Source organism: Ascidiella aspersa, chromosome 8 (genome assembly GCF_963924565.1).
Source record: "Ascidiella aspersa chromosome 8, kaAscAspe10.2, whole genome shotgun sequence".
NCBI lineage: Eukaryota > Metazoa > Chordata > Ascidiacea > Phlebobranchia > Ascidiidae > Ascidiella > Ascidiella aspersa.
The window spans coordinates 25,749,946-25,771,912 of NC_139454.1; the positions used below are offsets into that span (position 1 = coordinate 25,749,946).

General features: G+C 38.7%; 1 protein-coding gene across 1 annotated transcript; it reads right to left on the reverse strand.

Annotated features, from left to right (window-relative positions):
• Positions 1-610: 610 nt before the first annotated feature.
• Positions 611-17,424, reverse strand: LOC146137054 (uncharacterized). Its single transcript, XM_083395815.1, has 13 exons — positions 16,268-17,424; positions 14,708-14,853; positions 11,530-11,690; positions 10,625-10,697; positions 10,019-10,173; positions 9,103-9,180; positions 8,397-8,546; positions 7,499-7,731; positions 6,827-6,920; positions 6,082-6,261; positions 5,108-5,445; positions 3,930-4,234; positions 611-3,183 (listed from the first exon to the last, which is right to left on the reverse strand). The coding sequence occupies exons 1-13, from the start codon at positions 16,366-16,368 to the stop codon at positions 2,138-2,140; spliced, it is 3,060 nt and encodes a 1,019-aa protein (XP_083251941.1). The 5' UTR covers positions 16,369-17,424; the 3' UTR covers positions 611-2,137.
• Between the last annotated feature and the right edge of the window lie 4,543 nt (positions 17,425-21,967).

Here is a 21,967-nt window from a genome sequence, read left to right on the forward strand (position 1 = left end):
CAAACTAAATCAAAACTACCGATAATTACTTACCGTGCTTTTACAAGCGCAGCATTTCCCCACAGTTGTTTGCTAGGCAGCAGAGGCACACGGTGGAAAATCGTGTTATTAGGGAGGAATCTGTGCGACCTTCTCATGATTGAAATACGTAATGATAAAGCAATAATTGGACTACTGATAAAGCAACAGTTGGAATAACACAAAATGGAAGTTCAAACTGGTATATTTTGTGGAACAAATTGGTGACATATTAAAAGGTGAAATTCTTTGAAGGGAAATTGATTTTTACAAAATAAAAGAAATTAGGTAATGGAGTGCTATTGTTTTTGTGTACCCGGTATGCTGTAGTGCTCAAATATTGCGACAACGTATTTTTTAATTCCTTCTTATTAATAAACAGCTGTGAAAAAGAAACTTTATTCAATTAGTTCAAAAGAGTAAACTATGATTTTTGCTTAGCATAAATCTACTTTTCTTGTTGTTAGTTCCACAGTAGGCTACTGTGAAATATTACAATGTGAATTTTAGAATGTTGGTACAGCAAAACCGCAGTGTTGTACTTTTTTTTGCGCCGAAAGTTTGCTTTTTAGAACGAATTGGTTCGACTAGGCGCCGTCGAAAGCGTTTATTTGCAAAAATCATAAAGCAAATCCACAAAGTATAAAAGAAGGGCGAAAAAGGCTGCAAACTGCTAATGTTAACTCATGTTGTATTTCTCAAGATGCTGTGGCTAGAACATAAAAAAAATCCTCAAGTAGGTGGTGGGCAACCTACAAAAGTTAGTACTGCGGATCTTATAAATTGCACAACATTTTGAGTAGGTCACAACAAACAAAAAGCAAAATAATTGTTAATTTACATATTGTATATGTGATATTTCCAAAAGTCCTTGCTACAATTCACACATTTTTAGTGTTTTTTATAATAAAAAAGTTGACCCATTCTACTAGCCTTTAAAACACTCGCTGTAACCGCTACAAGAAACGTGACGCATTATGCGCAAGAATTAAAATGAAATTATTATTAAATTTCTTAAAATTGGCGTAATAACTTTAAGAAAATAGTTTCGAAGACAATGCTCTTGTATATTTATGAGTTCCCACAGCGACATATTGTTCAAATAGCTACACAGCATTATTTAGCTGAAAATATTTCATTAAAATGGCCAAAAGGCTAAGAAAATGAAAGAGCAATTTACATGATAAAAGTTGGAAAACAATATATATTTCGGGTTGTAAGGCCTGCTTGACCGCCCTGGGTTCGCCCTGTAGTCCAACATTAAGTAGGCACCATGAAGCTACGTGTTGAGATTTAGTATTATTTACAGTCTTACACCCTTAGGTAGGCAAGCGGCTCACAGGTTTCCCAACCCTGATTAAAAGCTCGAATAATGGAAGGTAAAAAAAGAGAATGTGAAGACGTTTCACTGAAACAAGCGACTTAAAACACAGAAGTTTAAAGCGGCGGAAAAAGAAACATAAAATTTAAATTATTATAATCAACGTTGGTAACAAATTCCAACCTGGTCACCAAAGCGCGCAGCTAAATAAACAGCTTGCAAAACGACAATAAATACAAAAATAATAATATATTGCAATTTTTTGAACTTTTTGGCAAACATTCTTGTATCGTTGCAATTCTGACAAAGCGCAAACCATTCAACACAGACCTTAATTTTGAACGGGGGTGTAAAACATCATTACAGGGTTCAAAATATTATTGGCATTTTTCTGCAACTGTTGATGCCGTCTTTAGAATGCCAAGATCTTAAAACGTTTAAATAGTTTGATCGTTTATTTCACGTATGTATTTTATTCCAACATCATTGTAGTGTTAGCGCTTTGCCTTATCAGCATTTTTGCGATTTAATGTTCTTTAAGAAAAATTAATAAACATTTTTATCATTTTTTCCCCGAATGAAAGTTTCTGTTATAGGTTTTTCTCTGCCAAAATTATTTTTTATTTATATTCACTAGTAACACTTTTTATAATATTATTTTAATTTTAATAGGCTATTTACCAACATAAAGGTTTATTATTCACAATTCAATAAAAGTATTATTATTATTCATTCGAGCCTCTCTTTTAATGCTAAATAACACAAACCCTTTGTTTAGCGTCCCAAGGGGCACATAGGTCAGCTGATACCCACAACCCCTCCCTCACCCACCAACGCCCCCTCATCGGATTTAACCACCCCCACTTCATCGTCGCTAACTTTCTCAGCGATGCTGTCCAAGTAATGGACGTTCATCATCGGTTTGTGCTTCCGGTAAATATCGCTGCTGTCATCCAACACGGGGAATCCCCGATCCTCCTCCCCCTCCTCCGAGGAGCGCTCCTCTCCTACTGCCGGGGAATCCCCCTCAAATTCGATGAGCGCTTTCGAGTTTTGTTCGATCTCTTCGAGTTCGATTTCACTGGAAAGCCTGCAACTTTTGGCGCCGTCGTCCTTTCGGCCCGGGGAAACCCCCAATTTGTCCGGCTCGTTGTTGTTGAAGTCACTCGCCACCGGATACACGTCACGTATGACGTCATCCCTTATTTCGGGCGTCGTTTTGACCTCGCTTTTCGGCTGCGGCTTCACGAAAAGGCAGGTCGGACGCTCTGCAATCCGGGGAATCCCCTCACTCTCCCAAGTGACGTCACCGCGACCTTGACCTGACCTTGAGAAGGTCATCACCAGCCCCCCGCCGTCCTCCGGGTCCGATCCGTGTGTGATGACGTCATGTGGCACGTCACAGAGTCGCTTGACGTCACTCTCGGAAGCGACGGATTGCAGTTTGCGCATCTTCCTCTTTTGCTTCCAGAGTTTTATCGCGTTCCAAAGTCCTCCGGGAACTTTGTCGCTCCTCTCATCCGATGGAGGGATCCTCTTCTTCCTCTCCTCCGACCGGAAGTCGCTCCATAGCGGTTCTGACGTCACATCCGGCGCGATCATGAGGAGGTCGTTGGGGGCTGGGGAGGTTCGTTGGACCGAGGGGGAGGAGGACCGAACCACCTGGAGCCGGCGCCGAAGGTCGTCCGTGAACGGCATCGTCGGTATGACGTCATTGTGGTCGGTTCCAGGGCCCCAGGTTCCCCCCCTTGGCCCCAGGTCGGCCCTGACCCGCTCACTGAGGTCTTCGGGGTGAAGAGGGGAAAGTACCACGGGGGTGGTGGGTACGTCGGTGGTTTCCCCGCCTGGAGAACAACATCATTGTTTATTTTACGAACCTTTATAACAGTGAATACTGGGTTCCCTTAAAACAGGGAAATGTTAACTTAAAGCAGGGGTGCTACTCGGCGGATTGTCTGGAATCTGGCCAGTACCGAGTCCAACGTGCACATGCGCAGTACAAATGTCGAAAAACAACAGGCGGGAAACTGTGAATTGTTAAGCAGATTGATGGAAAATGTCCAACCACATGTTGCGAGTCGAGTTGTATGCAGGGGATTTCTAAGTTTGGTGCTAATTTTTGAGTTGAGAGTTAATTAATGTGCTTATTTCTAAGAAACCTGCTAGTTTGAGTTGTGTGTTTAGTTTTATTTCTAAACTACTTATATTGATCCAAAGGATAAATCTACCCATTATAAGTTAATATTCGAAACGTTGACAGGTCGAAATTTGTTAACTCAATAGTTGTGCCAGAAGAATTATGTATTAGCTTGCATGTAACAATCACGGGTGGTCAACTAATACGTCATAACAGATTAGCGTGCTTATTTTATGCTCATAGCTGCTAGCAGATGGTAACCCTGATTATATGACACTCCTCTGAGTGGAAACGTAAAACGCAACCATTTTAAAGCTTATTCTCGCTGAAACTGGCCAAAAGAACTTTACGTATTTACCTTTTATCAAAGCTTTTACTTTGAGTGAGTTTTCCCTACTTTGTTAAAAACGCACAACGCGGCCATTTTAAAGCTAATTTCTCGTTGCAACTCACCAGAAGGGCTTGGCATGGACAGAGTGATGGAATTGCTGTCGGCGTACAAGTGTCTCGCCTTGGTTCTGTAAGCCCAACGCAGAGGTTTAGGGGATGGAATCGAAGTAGCGAAGGAAACGTTTGAACCGAAGGGCGACATGTTGGTTCCCGAGCCCAGGTCGGTCTCGCTGAACAGTGACGTCGTGTCTGGTGACGCAGGCGCCATTGTCTCCTTACGTAATCGACGCTGGTGACGTAATGCCAGCAGTTTGTTCTCGGGCTTGAACATTCGGCGTTTGCGCGGCGGGAGAAGTCCGCGGGATCGCCTGCAAATAAGGAGTTACATAATTATTGTATTGTTGGTTTAACTGTGCTATGGATGTTTCTCGACTTGCTCCCCTCTGAGCCTGTGTAGTTCAGTTGATAAAGCGACGGCCTCATTATGACTGAGGGCGTAAGTTCGAACCTCACCACAGGCTAGTTTTACGAACAGGATGCAGCAGGCAACTGTGCTATGGTTGTTTCTCGACTTGCTCTCCTCTAAGCCTGAGTAGATCAGTTGGCGGAGCGGCGGTTTTTAGATTTTGAATCAATGACTTGACTTATATTGGTAAATGACTTGACTCAAGACACTATTGGTAAATGACTTGACTTAAGTCACTATTGGTAAATGACTTGACTCAAGTCACTATTGGTAAATGACTTGACTCAAGTCACTATTGGTAAATGACTTGACTTAAGTCACTATTGGTAAATGACTTGACTCAAGACACTATTGGAAAATGACTTGACTCAAGTCACTATTGGTAAATGACTTGACTTGACTCATGTCTTTAGGGAAAAATAACATTACTTTATTAATTCTTTTTTATAAAATTTGGTCAGTTTTTCACCAAAGCTTCTGCTTGTGAAGCAGTTTGCTCGCAATTTGTTGTTTTTAGTGTTTGCAAATCAAAATATCGATTTTAATTGGACGAGATTACCTATTTTATTGAATAATTTAACGTTATATTTTGCGAATGACCTGACTTTTACGATGACTTGTTTACAACAATCGCTCTCATCTCGTATGCAAAAAAGGTATTTTTCTACCTCTTCCTGTTCGAGGCGAGTAAGAGTTTATCAATTTTAATAACTAACATTTATTTTAATGGAAATGACTTGGACCAACTAAGTTATTTGCTCAAACAACTTTTCACCTCTTCCTGTTGGAGAGGTAGGCCCTCTCCTCCGCGTTCCTCCTTCCCTCATCCTCATCACTCTCACTACCCACTCTCCCCTTCCCGGGGGGGAACGCGCGCTTCACCCCTTGTGACGTCACACACTCCTTCTTCTTAGGCGATTTCCTGCTTTGCTCCTGGGAGTTCTCGGAGGAGCGTTTTCTCCTCTCTTGCTCCACACTCCTCTCCAGGAGCAGCTCGTCTCGCTCCTGCTCGTCTCCTCCCTCCACCGCGTCATCATCTACGTCACCGTCATCGTCATCGGCTAGTGACGTCACGCTGTCGTCATCGCTGTTCTGGTTCGTGGTTTCCCCGGGCTGAGAACGCGAAATGTGCGTTAACAATTGTTACGTGACAACCTGCATTACGTCACAAGTTACATTAGCCGCCATGGCTCAGGAGTCTGCGTTGTTTCAGTGAACTCTGACTTAAATTGCGCAAGAGTGTCAACTTATATTTGCGCAAGAGTGTATAATTGCGCAAGAGTGTCAAGGTCATACAAGGTCACGGTCAATTTTGTCACAACTTTTTCAAGGTCAGAAAGATTAACCGTCAGTTAATAAAGAGTAAATTAAGCGGGACTTGAGTCATAAACTAGTTGTGTATATGTTTGCGCAGTTTTTTAGCGCGTATATTCTTCGTTTCTATGTTTTACATTACAGTATGGCAGTGTTTGGGGCATCAAGGCGCCATACAATATTTCACCTTAAAAACAACTATCCGAATGCGCCACTTTTTCGTACTGGATTTAAGTAATGCGGCCAATAGCTGTGAAAAAAATTTTTTGGGCCGCGACAAAAAAAGTTTGCCGACCACTGATTTACAGTTATCCAGCTATTTATGTAAAAAGTTTGGTGGCCCCTGTATTAGTGCAGTTTGACAACTTCTACTTGAATAAACGGCACTAAATCAAAACATTACTTCCTCAAGGTGCGAATATATTCTTGTCTCACCTGTGATTCGCTTGTTGGCGAGTGAAGTACCACTGTACTTTGGACGTCCTTGTGGTCAGCTTCCAGCAACTTTGCCTTGTCCAGCTTTTTCGGGCCGACGCGAAACTGGGACAACAGACTGTGTGACGTCATCAGTGTGGTGACGTCAGCGGATTTGGACTTGAAAGTTGCCTTTTGGTTCTGAAACGTGGATTGGTGTAGTTGTGTGCGAGATAAAATATTACATCGGGATGTTTGTACAAACACCAATCTATAGCGGGTACTATATACCAGAGTTGCGGAGTCGGTTAAAAATAAACCCAAAAAATAACCCTAGTCTGACTTCGGCGAAAAAATAAACCCGAGTCTGACTCCGGCGAAAAAATAAACCCGAGTCTGACTCAGGGAAAGACATGGATGCGTTTTCAGCCGTGGTATTGTTAGATTCATTTTTTAGGCGGGATTTCAGGATAGGTGGGAATAGCGTTTGTTGTAGGACTCGGCAAAACAAACAGACTCAAGTTGTTTAAATTTCCACGTTTAAAAACTTTAAGAACCCCGGGTTTATGTTGGTGCTGTAAAGAAATAAGTTTCAGTTATGTTAATTGTAAAAAATGACAAATCAAGTCCCAGAAATCAACCTACTTTTTTAGTGATAGCCTCCCCCAAGATTACGGAAGCGTAGTTATTGAAAGTTATCAAATCAATTCGGTGGAAATCGTATTTGTCTTGTAAAAACAAGCCTGGCATTTTTAGGAGTACTTACGTTCGACTCAGCAGAATGGCTTGATTGTTCCGTCACAGGGGCCAAATAATTGCTGTTGAAGTCTTGAATAAGCAGCATTTCATCTTTGTCAACCCTTAAGAAAAAACAATAGTTAACACCCGTCTGTCCGATATTTCGCATTTTATTACGATATACTTGGCATAAACTGGAATATTCCAAGCCGTTCGTTTGGTGTAATTCAAAAAATTTGCAAAAAAACGAACAGGTTATTGTTTTTACCTTTCTACTGAGTCATTAGTTACTTTTGAAAAAAACACATTTAAAATAGAATCCATTCTGCGTTGACTCGTTTAATAGATGTAAAGCTTGCATTAATTGAATGTTAATGGTTATCGATATTACCCTTGTATTATACAAATGAATGCTAAACAAAGTTTGGTACAACAAGGTAAGGCCAAAATTAGAACCGATTTCAAAGCATGCCAGAAGCGAAGTTGCTGATGTAGAATCGTACCACAGGGTTGAAACAATTATTAAAACAACGTACATGTTTGGGTTACGTTGTTGGTTAATGTTTGCTTGAGAGTGGGTCAAGTATTATTATTTAATAATATGGCTTAACCTAACTCAAATAATGTTCGTTGTGGTAGGATTCTAGACCAGCGCCGAAACTTAATATAGCCAAGTAACAAACATGAAAGCTCTAGTCACCTCATGTCGAACGTTGAGCCCATGTAAGGTTCGACTTTATGGTTTGCTGCAGCAGCAGTGTAAGGTATATCTGCGTTGGAAGCGTTCCAGAAGCGGTCCTTCTCCAGTTTGGGAAGCTTAGCGTACATTTGGTCAGCAACCTTCATGGCGATCTCGTGGTTTCGGTCGATGCACCAATTTGCCTCAAAATCATCGTCGTCTTCCCCGAACGGGTTGATCAGCTGCTCGGCCACCTAGTGGATTGTTACAAGGGGATTTAGAACCGTTAGAGGGCGCTTCACAAAATAGTAAGTGACTTTTTGTCTTCTAGATTAAAAGTAGAGCACGATTTGTTTAGAAAACTAGTAAAAAGCTGCTCGGTAACCTAGCGGATTGTTACAAGCTGGTTTAGACATTACGCAAAAGTAGAGTATTCAGTATTTAGTGCAAAAAAAGTTTAGTGCAAGAAATTTTTCTGTTAACATCGTCATTTAAATGGAGTTTTTTTTTCTGCTATTTTTTTATTAAACTAGCTAACTTGCATCACTGTTTGCAGTTTCATAAATTCATCTTTAGCCGCATAAAGCGCCAATATACTTTATTATAACGGAATAAAACTAGCATTTGTTTTACAAGCAAACAGAATATGTAGAATGAGAAGAAATGTCCTCGCCCTTTCACACGTAAATGACGACAATGACTTCAAACGGGAGCAAATGTTTTTCAGACTTTCCTGTCTTAATCAAAGTCAGTCGTTTATATGTTCTGGTCAATTTTCATTTCTTTTAACATCGTAATTTATTTCGTTTTTTATTTTGAGAATATCTGATTCGATTTAGTGCTTATAGCAATATTGTGTTTATTACCAAATATCTATGTTTTTACCATTTTTTCCCGGTTTCTAGTTTTATAAACTCACCTTTAGCCATCCCATGTAGAAGAAGAACTGACCAATAGTGAAAATAGGAACGTAAAGATCTACCTCGTGCCCGGGATGGTCGTCCACGTCCAAGTACTGACGGCTGAGTAGTGTTGACATGAAGAACATGTACACGGCTATGGTGACCACCTAAGAAAAGTAAAGTCAAAAACAATTTACTAACTTTTAACTTTCGTGTACAAAGTAGAAAAGTTGTTATTCAAGAAACGAGCAGAGCACGTTCTACAAAAGGTGCTTTAAAAATGTTATTTATTCATTTTAATGCTGGGGGTCGTCACAAGATCCTGCAAGTGAAAAGTCCAACTGTAGAGGGCAAAGTGACTTGGAACAAATGGAAACTTATGGAGTAAAAACATAGTGACCACCTTTGGGAAAGAAGGGCGCAATTCAAAACAAGGAGTTTTCTAACGTTTCAGCTTGCGGCCCATTAAGAACATACAATCGCGGCACATTTTTTACAAAACAAAGTTGATTTAGACGTAAAATAAATATCAAACCCGGACAGGAGTATAGGTAGCAGTTTGTAAACATTTCGAATAAATCCTTATTCATTTTTAACAGATGGTATTTTGGACAACTGATTTAAAGTTATAACCTACTGGGGATTAAAAACTTTTCCTTATTGTCGACAAATATTCGCGATGTCAAAAAAGTGCTTTTTACTTAGATTTAATAAACTACCAACCTGTGTGTATACAAGGGGAACACTGATCCAATCGTAGTTAACCAACCAGCCGCAAAATCCTCTGTATCTGTTCAGTTCCTTCAACGTAAAAGTGACACACATCATTTGTATTGTGCTTAATGTATACACAGTGTAGCGATTTAAATCGAAAAATTAAATTTAACTTAAAAACATTTGAAGATTAGAATTACAATTCCTATCTATGAATATAACATAATGCGATGCCTGAGATTGTTGTGAATAAAAGGCTGATCTGATATAATATGTAATTGACATAAATATTAAATTTGCAAAATAAATATTACTTGAAGCAAAGTTCTGCTGATATATCGTTTGCAAAGGGTTAATTTTTTAATGAATTTCTTAATGAATTTTTTGTAAAACTGTAAAAGGGAAAACCGTGTCATATCTCAAGCAACAAAATAAATAAAGAAAGCGAAAAATACAGTCAAACTTTGTCCTTAATTTGTTTTTCAGTTAACTGACATCACCTGATAATTCACTTTCTAAACACAATGCTACTCAAATACAAAGCATACAAGAAACAGATAATTACCAAAATTACACTAATGTTTCATCCTAACCATTTGTTTTAAAAATTAACATAAAGTCAGTTGATATTAAATAGAAAGCGACTTTTCAAACGGCATTATTTACCTCTTGTAGCAATAAAAACATTTTTTTATGTTTTTTTGTTTTAAGGTTTTTAAGAACTGACAAAGTCACTATATATGTAATCTTCTCCCATATTTTACACCAAATTGAAAAAAAAGTTTAACTTTGGATTTCTGGTTTATTTTTTCCTGTCAAAACAGTAGAGCGAAAAAAACGCGAAAATACAATATTTTTTTGCTTTAAATTAATTTTAATTCAACTGATCCCAACCGAAACTTTTCTAAGCGCAATAAACAGTTACCTCGAGTAGCAGCTTGAAGGTCATATCGTCGTAGATCCGACCCTCCTGTCTGATCTTAGTGAGCAGGTTGCTGAACCACATGATTGGAACCCAGTATTTGATCTGGTCAGTCTTCATGCTTTCGTAATGCTGGTACTCATTGTGAGTCATCAGCCCTGCAATGCAAACGACACAATAGAACTAGGTTGCTGAAACGAGACGCTTTCTCTGCTTCGTGGAAAAGAGAATTATATATGCACAAGATGAAAGCAAAATAAAAAAGGCAATCTGTCCGGAACGTTGTAATAATAAAGTGTGCGTCAAGAAACAGACGTTCAGCTACGGCATTTACAGGCGTTTTAATTAACCTATGTAAAGAGCACTGCGTTTTGACAGTTGTTTCGTAATAAGTTATTTTCTAAACAAATCTCTCACACCGTTGTCTTCTGCATAATGTTCGTAAAACTACTTGTGGTGAGGTGCCAACTCACAACCTTGGTCATACCGGGACCGTCGCTCTACCAACAGAGCTTTACATACGCAAGTTGATAAACAACTAATTCTCCTTAGTTCATAGAACTTTGTTTGCAACTAACGTACTTGTTATTTTGCTTTCGAGAACCTTACCTGCTTTGACGACGTGGTCGACCGTTGGAAATCGCTTGAACACAGCTCGGGACACGAGTCGGTAAGTCAGCACCTGGAAAGATTTTAACCATTAACTGTGAATCAATAAATGTGATGGGATAAATAAGATTGAAGGCGGGTTTATAATAGTTAAATTACATGAACACCTTCCCGTGTACAAACGTGGATCTAGGATTTTTGTTTGGGCACATGAATTGTTTTTTACGTCAAAATAAGACGACACAAAGTTACTACGCTTGACGTCATAAAGAAGTAATCTTCAGAACACTACGCAGTTGGTTTATTTTGTTTTAGGTTGGAGTGTTATAACTTTTCGATTCACACTAGAGGGGAAAAGCCCTTAATATCGTTTAAGTTAAAAAAAACTTTCGTTTCCAGGATGCGATTAGATGCACGGCACCTTGTGGGGTAAAATCCTAAAATCTGGATTATACAAACTGCGGAAACATAGCTCGGATTTACGTGGAGCGCGAAAACCTTTTGCGTTTATTTCAAATAGGCAAAGCAGAAAGTTTGGGCGCATGGCCCCTGGACCCGCCCCTGCACATGTTTATAGCCATTTACCTCGGTAAGGTTAAGATAGGTGCGTGCGATAATATTACTTGCACGCAAAGCTAACAAACAATAAAACTCAAAGTTTAAAAACCAGAGTAAAACCAGGATCAGAAATTATGAAAGGAATTTATATTTCGCCTATACTGGCATTGCTTTTACAGCAAATTAAAGTACGTGTACACTACAGCAAGCAGTTACCTCTGCAAGGTTTGGACATCTGAGCAGTCTTACTTGAACATACTTACCGGGGTACCATTATTGGTTTGTGTGACAATACCACTAGTACGCAAAGGTTAAATTACAGTAGTACATGTGTACACAGCAGTTACCTCTGCAAGGTTCAGATATCTGAGCAGGGTCCTCCTTATAAGCCTCCCCCTTTCGTCAGCCCCGTGAACGTTTGCCACGATTATCATCATGATACGATCCGGCCATGGAAGGTTCTCGAGCTGCGACCACCAACGACCAACCACTATCGTCACGTAAAAACCTGGACAAAGAAAACTAATGACGGGAACTGATTGAAGGTGGAGAATGGATTAGAGGTTCTACGGATATCCAATATATGACACTTTAGTCCGACATCGATATTTAGGTCACGAGTATCGCAATTCGATACCAAATGACGTCATTTTATCCTAAACCAAGCAAAAAATAAAAATTATACTGTTTAAATATCAGGTTTTCAGGTGCATATGTCAAAATTTTCCTAATATTATGTGATAAATTGGTGTTTTCAAGATAAAATTGCTGGTTGGATCGCAAAACGGACTAATATTTTTATTCTTATATTAATTTGGTATTTGATCGGCACCCTAGTATCGGACGAGGAACGATACCACCACTCGGCATCAGGTATCGGCTCTGGTCCGATATGATCGGACATCCTTATTTGGTAATAAGTAAAACCCTAGAATTGCAGCAACAAGTTGCTATTGTCCACACAAACGAGTAAAAAGTTGTCCACAAATGCTTTTTACATTGTCATGTTTACCTGTGTTGTGATTAAACACGTTTTTCGTCTGTAGTTAACAAACTGCTGCAAAGTTCTAGCTGGAGACGTGTTTGATGATTTATGCACATAATAAATAAAGATTTGCTTAAAAGATAACAAACATAAAATTCCTGAGTTTGAAAGAGAGATTACATTTCGCGTAATGTTATTTTTAATGTCATCTTCAAAAACCATATAAAAAGTTATTAATTATGTGTTATACTAAAATTGTTTTAAAATTGCAATTCTACACCCAATTATATGGTTTCAAATAGTTTGTTTTTAAAAAGAGAGGATATGTGTCTTAATGGCAAAATGTCCGAAACTGTGTATTTCATTCGGATTCCGCTATTTTGGGCAAAATAATCCGGGGACTACCCCACACCAAGGGCGTTACTCAATTGATAGAATGAGACGCGCAAAGTAAAGGTTTCCAGGCTGTTAGTTTGTTAGAAGTTAAGTTTGTACTTTTTTCCTTGTAAACTTTTTATGCCAGATTTCAAGCAAAGATGTGTTATGTAAGGCAAACCTTTATACATGCCAAAAATCAATTATGGCTAAGATTCAAAAGGACTTTCTATAATGAAATATGGCTTAAAAGTAATTACTTTTTTCCTTATTGGCGGCCTTACAACCTCAGTATCGGGCGAGCACCGATATTACCACTTGGAATCGGGGATCTGTTCCGATCCGGTATAAGGTACATCTGGCAAGTCTTGTTGTTGTCGGCTTAATAAAACGTAAAGTACACAGGGATGTGCGTAGGTGGAAGGGGAACAACCGCATTTGCATTTTAATTGTTGCGATGTTGCAATGTTGGTAAATAGGCGGCTTTAACAACGTCCTTGCCCTATGCCAATCATTAACTTCGATTTTAATTAAAAGTTTGACTTTGTGTTTAAGGCAATAATTCACTCATTATGCCCATTTCGGTTTGAAAGCAATAAAGTTTCGTTTAAGGAGGTGAACCTCATTTTTACTTTAAAGTTTAAACGATTTGCTAATAAATCACTTCTCAGGCTTAAAGATAAACTGCGCAAAAAACATACGTAAAATTGAATCAAGCAAATGGGATTATAAACCAACGAACAGTAAAACGCTAAATCTAAAGATATAAAAGTCAAGTTTCTAAAGCACTTTAGTTTAGTATAATTTTGTTAATTATTTACGCCAAGTTCTTACTGTTCCAGTGTCTTAGTGTTCGTGCTAAAAATCACGAGTTCCGTTGCAACAAACAATGGCGATCGCGCTTGGGGTGACTTTATGACGTCACAAAAGTTGGGTAGCGAAAGGAAACAAAGCACGACAAGAGGCCTCTCCATTCGAGAACCTAGCACCATTAATAATTTACTGGAAATCCGCCCAACCACGTCAACTACGTCATGATTTGCACTTGACGGAACCGGTTTGAACCGGTTTTGGAAGCGCCTTGGATCGGTCGCGCTTGAGTGAGCAATTTCTGTGGATCGGGTGTTTTTGTTATTGGAAATATTGTGAAGCCGATGTGTCGCGTCCTTAAAGAAAGGCTGCGTTTATTGCGTAAAATCAGCATGGTCGGGGAGTTGAATGCATTGGTGGTAGAAGCATACAATCGGTAGTCGTCGGTTTTTTATTTTGACATTAGGTTTTTACTTTTTTATGCGTAAAACCTGTATAGCTGGGAGGTTGGATTAAGGCTACTGTAGTAGGCCTAAAGCTGTTTACTAGATAAAAGCCTAATTTTGCAAATCAAGCGACAAAAAGTAGCCTAATAAAAATACAACAATAAAAAATTGAAATTATTTAATGCAAATAACATAAACATAACATAAAAACACGTGTTAAATGTAACCAGCAAGTGTCATAGACTCATGGTGTATTAGAGAATGATGACCGAATTTTCCCAGAGCCTAAGGATAGCCTTAGTAGCCTAATAGTTTATCCGGTACTGATCGACATGCATAGGTAGGTAGGGGATTTTGTCACAAATGTTTATTTTGACGTTTTATTTTTTCCCTTGTTTATTCCGTAAAACTTGTGTAGTCGTGGAGTTGGTTGCAAATTAAACACTAAATCAAACCCCTATAAACAAATTACTACAACAATTGCAATTTACTACAACAATTGCGAAGGAAAGCAAACAAGTGAAGACTGTTCTGGTTAATATTTAAACCAGTTATTTTGTAGAATATCGAAGAAAAGTGTCGTAACTCGGATTAATCTGAAGTATGTAATATTTTAGTAGCGTGAGATATTTGAAACAGATGTTCATTTTGATACTTTTTATTTTCACTTTTGCTCGGACCAACTTGATTTTGTTGTTTGTTCCCCGCATGACCTGAACTCTTGTTTTAACAAAATTGCGATAAAAACGTTTTTAAATTGAATTATTTTAACAAAACTTTAAAAAAAAATACCCAAATAAATTATTTCGAAAAGGTTTAGAAAAGCGACTTTTGAAAGTAAATTAGATCTGCGATAAAAAAGTAAAAGCTTGACTCAAAACATTTACAAAAGTGATAATTTCAACTCACCGAGTACGAAACTGACAGGTACGAGGTCCGTGTAGTGCTGGAACTGGAGACACAACTTCTCGAAATATCGCTTGTTCTCGCCGTGAAGAGCAAAGCGGTACACGAGTGAGATGGCCGTGTACAAAGTAATGTAGATGAGAAGCTCCCTGAATACAGAAGTACGCAGCATATTGAACGTTTTAAATAAAACTTAAGATAATGGTTGGAGGTTCTAGTAAGGCGTAGAATGAATATTAAAGCCCACACAGAAGTGGGTAACATGTTATGAACGTTTGGAATAAAGGTTAAGATAGAGGTTGGGAAACATAGACTAGTACAGGGGTTCTCAACCTGGGTGCCGATAGGTACTAGGAGTTTGTAAGGAACTGATTTTTGGTCTATTGGTAAGCTTCTTCATTCAACTATTTGTGTGCGATTAGAGACCATTATGTCAAATGCCATTTTCCTACATGTTTTAAGTTGATTGTGTTGTTCCAGCCCCATTTATAGTGACATTTCAGTAAAATACTCCACGAAAATTCCAGTCAGGGTGCCGAAAATCAATTTATTATTTTTAAGGGTTGCCGTAAGCCATAAAAGGTTGAGAATCACTGGACAAGAAAATAAAAAGCCGTAAAAGCCGCCGTCTAAATTTAGTGACAAACAACCAAAACGAACAACCAACCTAACCAAAAAAAGTTTATAGCCCCGATATAAACATAGTTTGAAACAAGTGAGTTGATAGATTGCCAACAGATGCTGAGCAAGTTTGACAGGAAGTGAGGCGATATCCTGTTTCACAAGTCGCTCGGATTCTTGACAAAAGCGTGACTTGTTGTTTTATATGAGAAGGGAGATAATCGGAAAGTCAAACCACAACAAACGAGTTGCAGGTTTAAATTAGTTTTATTACGGTCTTTTGTGGCAATGGTTTGTTATAATATTTTGTTGATTTGTTTTTGGTTTGTTTTTTTAATTGAAAACAATTAATTCATTTAGAAGCTTGATAATATAAAGGCGGCTTTAAAAAAAAGTAACGAGCGTAAAAAATACCTTTTGGGTATTTACAACGAAAACATAAAGCAATTCTTTGTTTGCGTAAAATTATTACCGTTTTTGTACCCAGAAAAAACTTTACAACAAAGTTACAAGAACAACATTTACTCGCTTAATGGTATCGTTATTTAGTTTCTAAAACAGCCAGGAAAAACTAAACATCAATAATGTACTTTTGTCCTCATAACAAAAAAAGCCTTTAAAAGGACGCAGAAGGAATAGTAAAGGCCGTATAGAAGTAGGTAGCAATTTAAAAAAACAACCCTAGTCAAATTCCGGCCAATTAGCCGATTCCTTCGAGTCCAGTTCCGACTCCACAGCCTGTATTCACCCACTTACCTGAATCAAATAGACGTGGATATTTACCAATTCACTCATAGGGGAGTTTTGATACTGCGCATGCGCGACTCGGTACTCGAATAGTCTTACTCGAGTCCCGAGTCCAACTCTGCCGCAAGTTTATTTTAAATGCCACCCGCACTTTTCACGGGCTAGCTTTCCCTTTCAACCCTCTTGTTGTCTTACTTGTATATGAGCTTGTACACGCTTCCTCTCCATCTTACAAGTAGCCGGGAAAATCCTCCCAAACGAGCGTTGGCGACTTCGTTCGTGTACGTCACCGTCATGCCGCCACACCCCTGACACGCCCACTTGAAACACCAATTAAAATCGACCTTAGCTAAACAAGGAATAGAAACAAACACGATTACACAAAAATCCCTAAATGTTTGCCTCTTTTTATTTTGCCTCTTTTTCCGAAATTAATGGCGCAATTCTATCGCATCCGACGACTGTGGATGCGTTCCACCCAAACTATCGAGCATCGGAGTAAAATACATAGAAATATCCGTGTGTCAAGGTGTCATGTGCGTAAAGCATGACTTTAAAAAACAATGTGTTTCCTCAAATCTCCACAAATACCAAGCGTATTATAACAACGTTCGCAAATCAAGCAGCGCAAAATTTCACCGTGTAATATCTATGCAAGTGAAAAAGATATCGATCTGAAATTTTAACACATTATTTAACGCAGGGGTTCCCAATCTTTTTACGATCTCGTACCACTTGGAGAAAAATAATTTAAAAAATCATATTTTATTGTATTTTAAGCTTACAACTAGCATTATTTAACGCCATTTGTAGATTAAGCTATAAAACAGTGGGTGCTATCTATCAAGAGCAATCATTTGACATAATTAACGCCCACTGTTCCACAGCGTTGTACGCTTTACAAAGCAACTGTGCTCCTTTGTCTTCAGCGAAGAAAACAAAATATAAAGTTGTCAATCCAGGTGAAAAAAACGGAAGCTACTCGCGGGCTGGATCCGCCAATGTAATTCATCCGGCCCGCCGCCTCTTTGACAAACTAAAACGAGTCCATTTCAAATACTTTTTAACTATTTTAACTACGCAAATACGAAAAATTTTCATCTTTCGATGTCCGTTACGTTTTAAAACTGTCTTTTAAACTAGATCTGATCTTCTTTACCGTTGCGCCGTGGAAGGCTGCCAAGTGCGTCGCTGTCAATCGAAAAACGTATTCAAGGATATTGGGCAAAATTTTGTTTTGGCCCGCGACTAGAAAAAGGTTGCCGACCCCTAACCTAAATAAACCTTCGCGTACCACAGGTTGGGAACCCCTGCTTTAATGCAACCTAACTTAGCCACTAATCTGACTTTGCACTTTGCTACTTGCTTTCCTGTGTCTGTTAGACTTTCTGCTTTAGGTTTTTATTATCACGGTATACGATTGCTTCCCTTCAAGCCATGACGCATTCAGGGCTGACTAACAACAATATATTCACATCCACTTTTTTAACATTTTTAGTGTCAACTGACTTGGTGACTACTTTTTTCGTTGATCCATTCGCGTTTACATTTGTTGACGACTAAATAGTGACGATTGAGTCAGTGGTTCTAAATATTTTTGTTCTTGAACATCTTAAACTTTCTACAAAGCAATAATTTTTCTAACTTGACAATCGCCTTCAATACACACCACACGGCAAGGTACTGGGTACAATATCATCAGTTTTCTAAAGTATAGTGTGCATTCCAGTCTCACATGCTGGCATATAACTACTTGTAATAGGAATATATTCAAAGCTTTCAAAAGTTTCGCGGCACACCTTTTCTCAAAGCCCACAGTATTTGCATTAGGACCACGCAACGATAAAACTAAATGATCTAAGTAGCTTACGCCGCTTCCTAATAACAGGTTGTAGTAGAAGTTTAAGTGCTAATGCTTACAACACAATACAAGACCAACAAGGCACGAAGCTGACAAACATTCACTTCTTAACGCAAACACAAGTTACACGAGCCTAAACTACAAGCAAGAGTTATTATGACGAATCCCGGCGTTTCACAAAATCCCCACAAACGAGTCAAAACCAGTTAGCGCCTCTCAGCTCAGTTGCTCACCAGCCTCAGTGTGAGCACATTGCCTTCCAAACAAAGCACTTCTGCCTTTCCAGGACATTCATTTTCTCCCAACTATCTCCAACGTTCGATACTGTTAGCGAAATTGCTAAAGGTGACGCAATGTTATTTGCAATTCGCTCGGCTTTCGTTAGCGACGAATTGATAGGGCAACGGTAGCTGGTTAAATCGTACTTTCTATCTGAAAATGCTATTTTCTAATAGTTAACCTTAAAATAATGGGTTAAATATACGCATAATTATTAAACAAAATATCCAACATAGAAAAAAGTTGATTGTTTATTCTGTGTTTAGTATACACAGTAAAAAATTACAGCTCGTTCTGACGAACATTTGAACTAGATTTTGACATTTTCGATATGAAATAACGAATTGATATTACGCTGATTAAAACACAAAATATCCCACGCAAAAATGAATTATTTATTTGTCTAGAAATATCGAAAAAAAAACTTAAGTCTTAAAAAATTCATTTAAACGCAGTTTGAACCAAGACAGAAACAAACAACAGCAAACATTATCTTGTTTGTCAATTTGCCTCAATCTCAACAAGCAACTTGTGTTCAAACATCTGCTACACACTTGACTCAATAACAACCAGCCACTGAACATGTGTACAGCAACGTTGAGTGGCTCTACTGACAAGTTCCTTGCACTGTTGAATCGAGGCGTTGACCTGACTTTAACCTGCGCTGTAGGTATAGGTGTCGGGCGCCTTCTAATAAAAGCCACTGAAGCCTGTTTGCTTTCCTGCTGAGCATATATGCAAGTCGGCTGTCATGACGGTAAAACAACTTCTCACTCTTACTCACGTCTCGGCCCTAACTCAGCCAGTACAGGCTTTGTTGTGCACACTTGTACTGTATTCTTAGTAAATATAAACTAGGGTCCCTAATTTTGAAAAAAACGAACGAAATTGTACTAAAACGACAAACTAGCTAAAGATACTAACATAAATAAATTCTCTAAAGTCTAAGAAGAGAAAACAACTGAGAAAAAGTAAAACAATTATTTTACACAATGAATATTAAAGTATCCACATATTCAAATCAACATATAGAAAAATACTGTTTTTAATTTTGCATTTAAACTACTAAACAACGATCCAATCAAATTACAACCGTCGTCACTTTTTCAACCTTATGTACGTAAACAGCGTCTGGCTTTCTGTGTATTTATCAGCGTCCAGCGAGTGAGTATGGCGTCAGTTTGTTATGGCAGGCGTAGAATGGCTCGCAGCGTTACGCAGAATCGCGTATCCGATTACATTCCTGTCTTATCCGGTTCTGAGGCGTTCAGATGGGACGAACTAACAGAACCGTACACCTAACAATTCGCGCTAATGTTTATGTGTTACGCATCGTTCTGACGTTTGAATAAGCCTCTACAGACCGGCAAACAAATATTAAATCACCATCTTAAGGGTTTATATAATGTGCTAATAAAACACCCTCTTCGTGTTGTAATTGTCAAGTATTTAATCAAAGAATTATGATTATCTCACCTTGGACAACGCCTTAAACCAGGCTTGTCTCATTAAATCAGGTGAATCGTTACTTATCGGATAAGGCGCCAAACTGGATTGAACCTGTTTCAACCGGTTTAGAAGGAAAGCTGCCACCGCACTGGCACCAGCAATCATGCATAATTTAGGCCGAAGCCGACCCTTCTTTGAAACAACTAGATCTTCTAACTGGCAGTTTGGGGCAAATTGCGTGTTATAGTATTACCTAGCCTGTCGAAGTCTAAAAGATTTGCCGATTTCTGAAAATGTAATCCACTTAAAATTGTAGACGACAAACTCTACTTTTCGGGTTTTCTTGTTACTTCGAACTAATAAACCACAGATATGCGAAATTACGCTACACTTCGTTTTTAACCGTGATTGACAGCCATAAATACAGTCCACACGTGCTTAGCGCTGTCACACATTTTCAAACTAACCTTCTTTAAAGAAATACGAACCTAAACACTTGAAACTTGAGCCTAATGTAGAGCTGTTGCAATTGAAGAAAGTTAACAAAATGATTTCGCGAAAAAGCTTAGGCTGCAAAACCCCGGAAACACGAGACGTACAGAAGCTATTGTCTGTGAGGTGGCATGTGACCTGAACACAAAGCCAGTAGCAGCTAGAGCAGCGTTTCTCAACCGCTGGTGTGCCATGGAAGGCTGCTAGGTGCGCCGCGAGCGAAAGCAAAAAACATGTTGAAATAAGTTCAAAATTAATCGGATTAAGACTTTAATGGACAAAATACCGTTTTTAGTCTCAAAGGCTGGAAGTCCCTTTAAAGATATGCAACTATAAAACCCATATAATAAACAAATGCAGGCAATTTAAAAGAAATATCGGTACACCTCAAAAATTTCGCGCTCGCTTCGCTCGCAAGGTGCGCCGTCACGTTCTCAAACGTCTCTAGGTGCGCCCCCAAGTAAAAAAGGTTAAGAAACACTGAGCTAGAGGTTCTTAACTTTCCGCCGCTGCAATTTTCTAAAGTGTCGCACAATAATTTCGTTTCGTATCTAAAATCAATTGCGAAATAATTAGTACGGTTTTCCCAACATGTGCATTCGACATCATTCTTACAAAAAAAATGAACTTATACTAATTTATATATCAATAAATGAACAAAGATAAGTCAAATTGACAACCCTGAGTGAAACAAATAAACTTTTTCAAAGGCTATGCAAAAAAAGTAGAACTACTGAACTTAACCCATGTAAGAAAACAGTAAAAATAAAACATTCAAATTCACAAATTGTAGGGTGCTGAATATAGACAAACATTGCCTTTTTAACAACCAAGTAAGGCTACTGTTGAATTCGGCAAAAACTGCCTCTGTCTAGCGCAGTGGTTCTCAACCTTTTTTCTTTCGTGGCCCATTTACGTTGCAAAAAAATTCTGTGGCCCAATAGTTTTATGAAAGAAAACCCCCCAAAAAAAGGTTTAGAACAAAACACAGCAGAACATATTTTAAAACATATTATTATTCAACCGTGCATTAGTGTGATACTTGCGGCTAATCAATAAATTTACATTCCTTTTTAATTCCTCCCCAAGCCATTATTTCGGTAAAATTAAATATAATGACACAAATGAAACTAAATCTAGCTTTTTTAAATTGGTCTGTGGCTCACCTCAAATGTTCTTATGGCCCACCAGTGAGCCATGGCCCACTAGTTGAGAACCGCTGGTCTAGCGTTTTCAAACGATAAACTAAGGCTAGACAAGGCTAACAAAATAAACACCGCAGTATTGGTGATCAATTCAGGCACTGGACAATACGCGTGCTTGGTCGCCGATAACCTAGAGTCGACATCGTTCGATCGAAAACTGACTGGGCAAAATCGATAACCTTGCTGCCAGGAATCCCATATCTTAGCAAGCTGGTTTACTGCTTACTGCAGGGGTGTCCAACATGAGGCGCGCGACCTAATAAAAAATGGCACGCAAGCCCCCAAAATACAGTCATTTGTCAAAAAAGCTAAATTTGTTATATAGCCAATTGTCATTGTTTATTCACAATACAAAACAATCCCAGCAATTAAGGCAACAAACAATTACTTCTGATATTGTAACACTATACTGGTTTTATTTTTTGTATAAAAGCGCTTTTAATATTAGAAAAACATTTGGCACGGAAGAAGTTATAAGATAAAAATTAGCACGACGGCATGTTTGAGTTGGACACCCTTGACTTACTGGCTGGTCTAACAGTGCCTAAGAAACCAACACTATCAGCGCTCTGCTTGTCAAAATAATGACTTGTAATTCGATGGGAACAC

Coding starts and splice junctions, on each gene's coding strand:
- LOC146137054 (XM_083395815.1), bottom strand. CDS start 16,368: ATGACGGTGACGTACACGAACGAAGTCGCCAACGCTCGTTTGGGAGGA. Junction 10,174..10,624: donor CGACCACGTCGTCAAAGCAG/GTAAGGTTCTCG, acceptor TTTGCATTGCAG/GGCTGATGACTCACAATGAG. Junction 6,262..6,826: donor GCCATTCTGCTGAGTCGAAC/GTAAGTACTCCT, acceptor TCCACGTTTCAG/AACCAAAAGGCAACTTTCAA.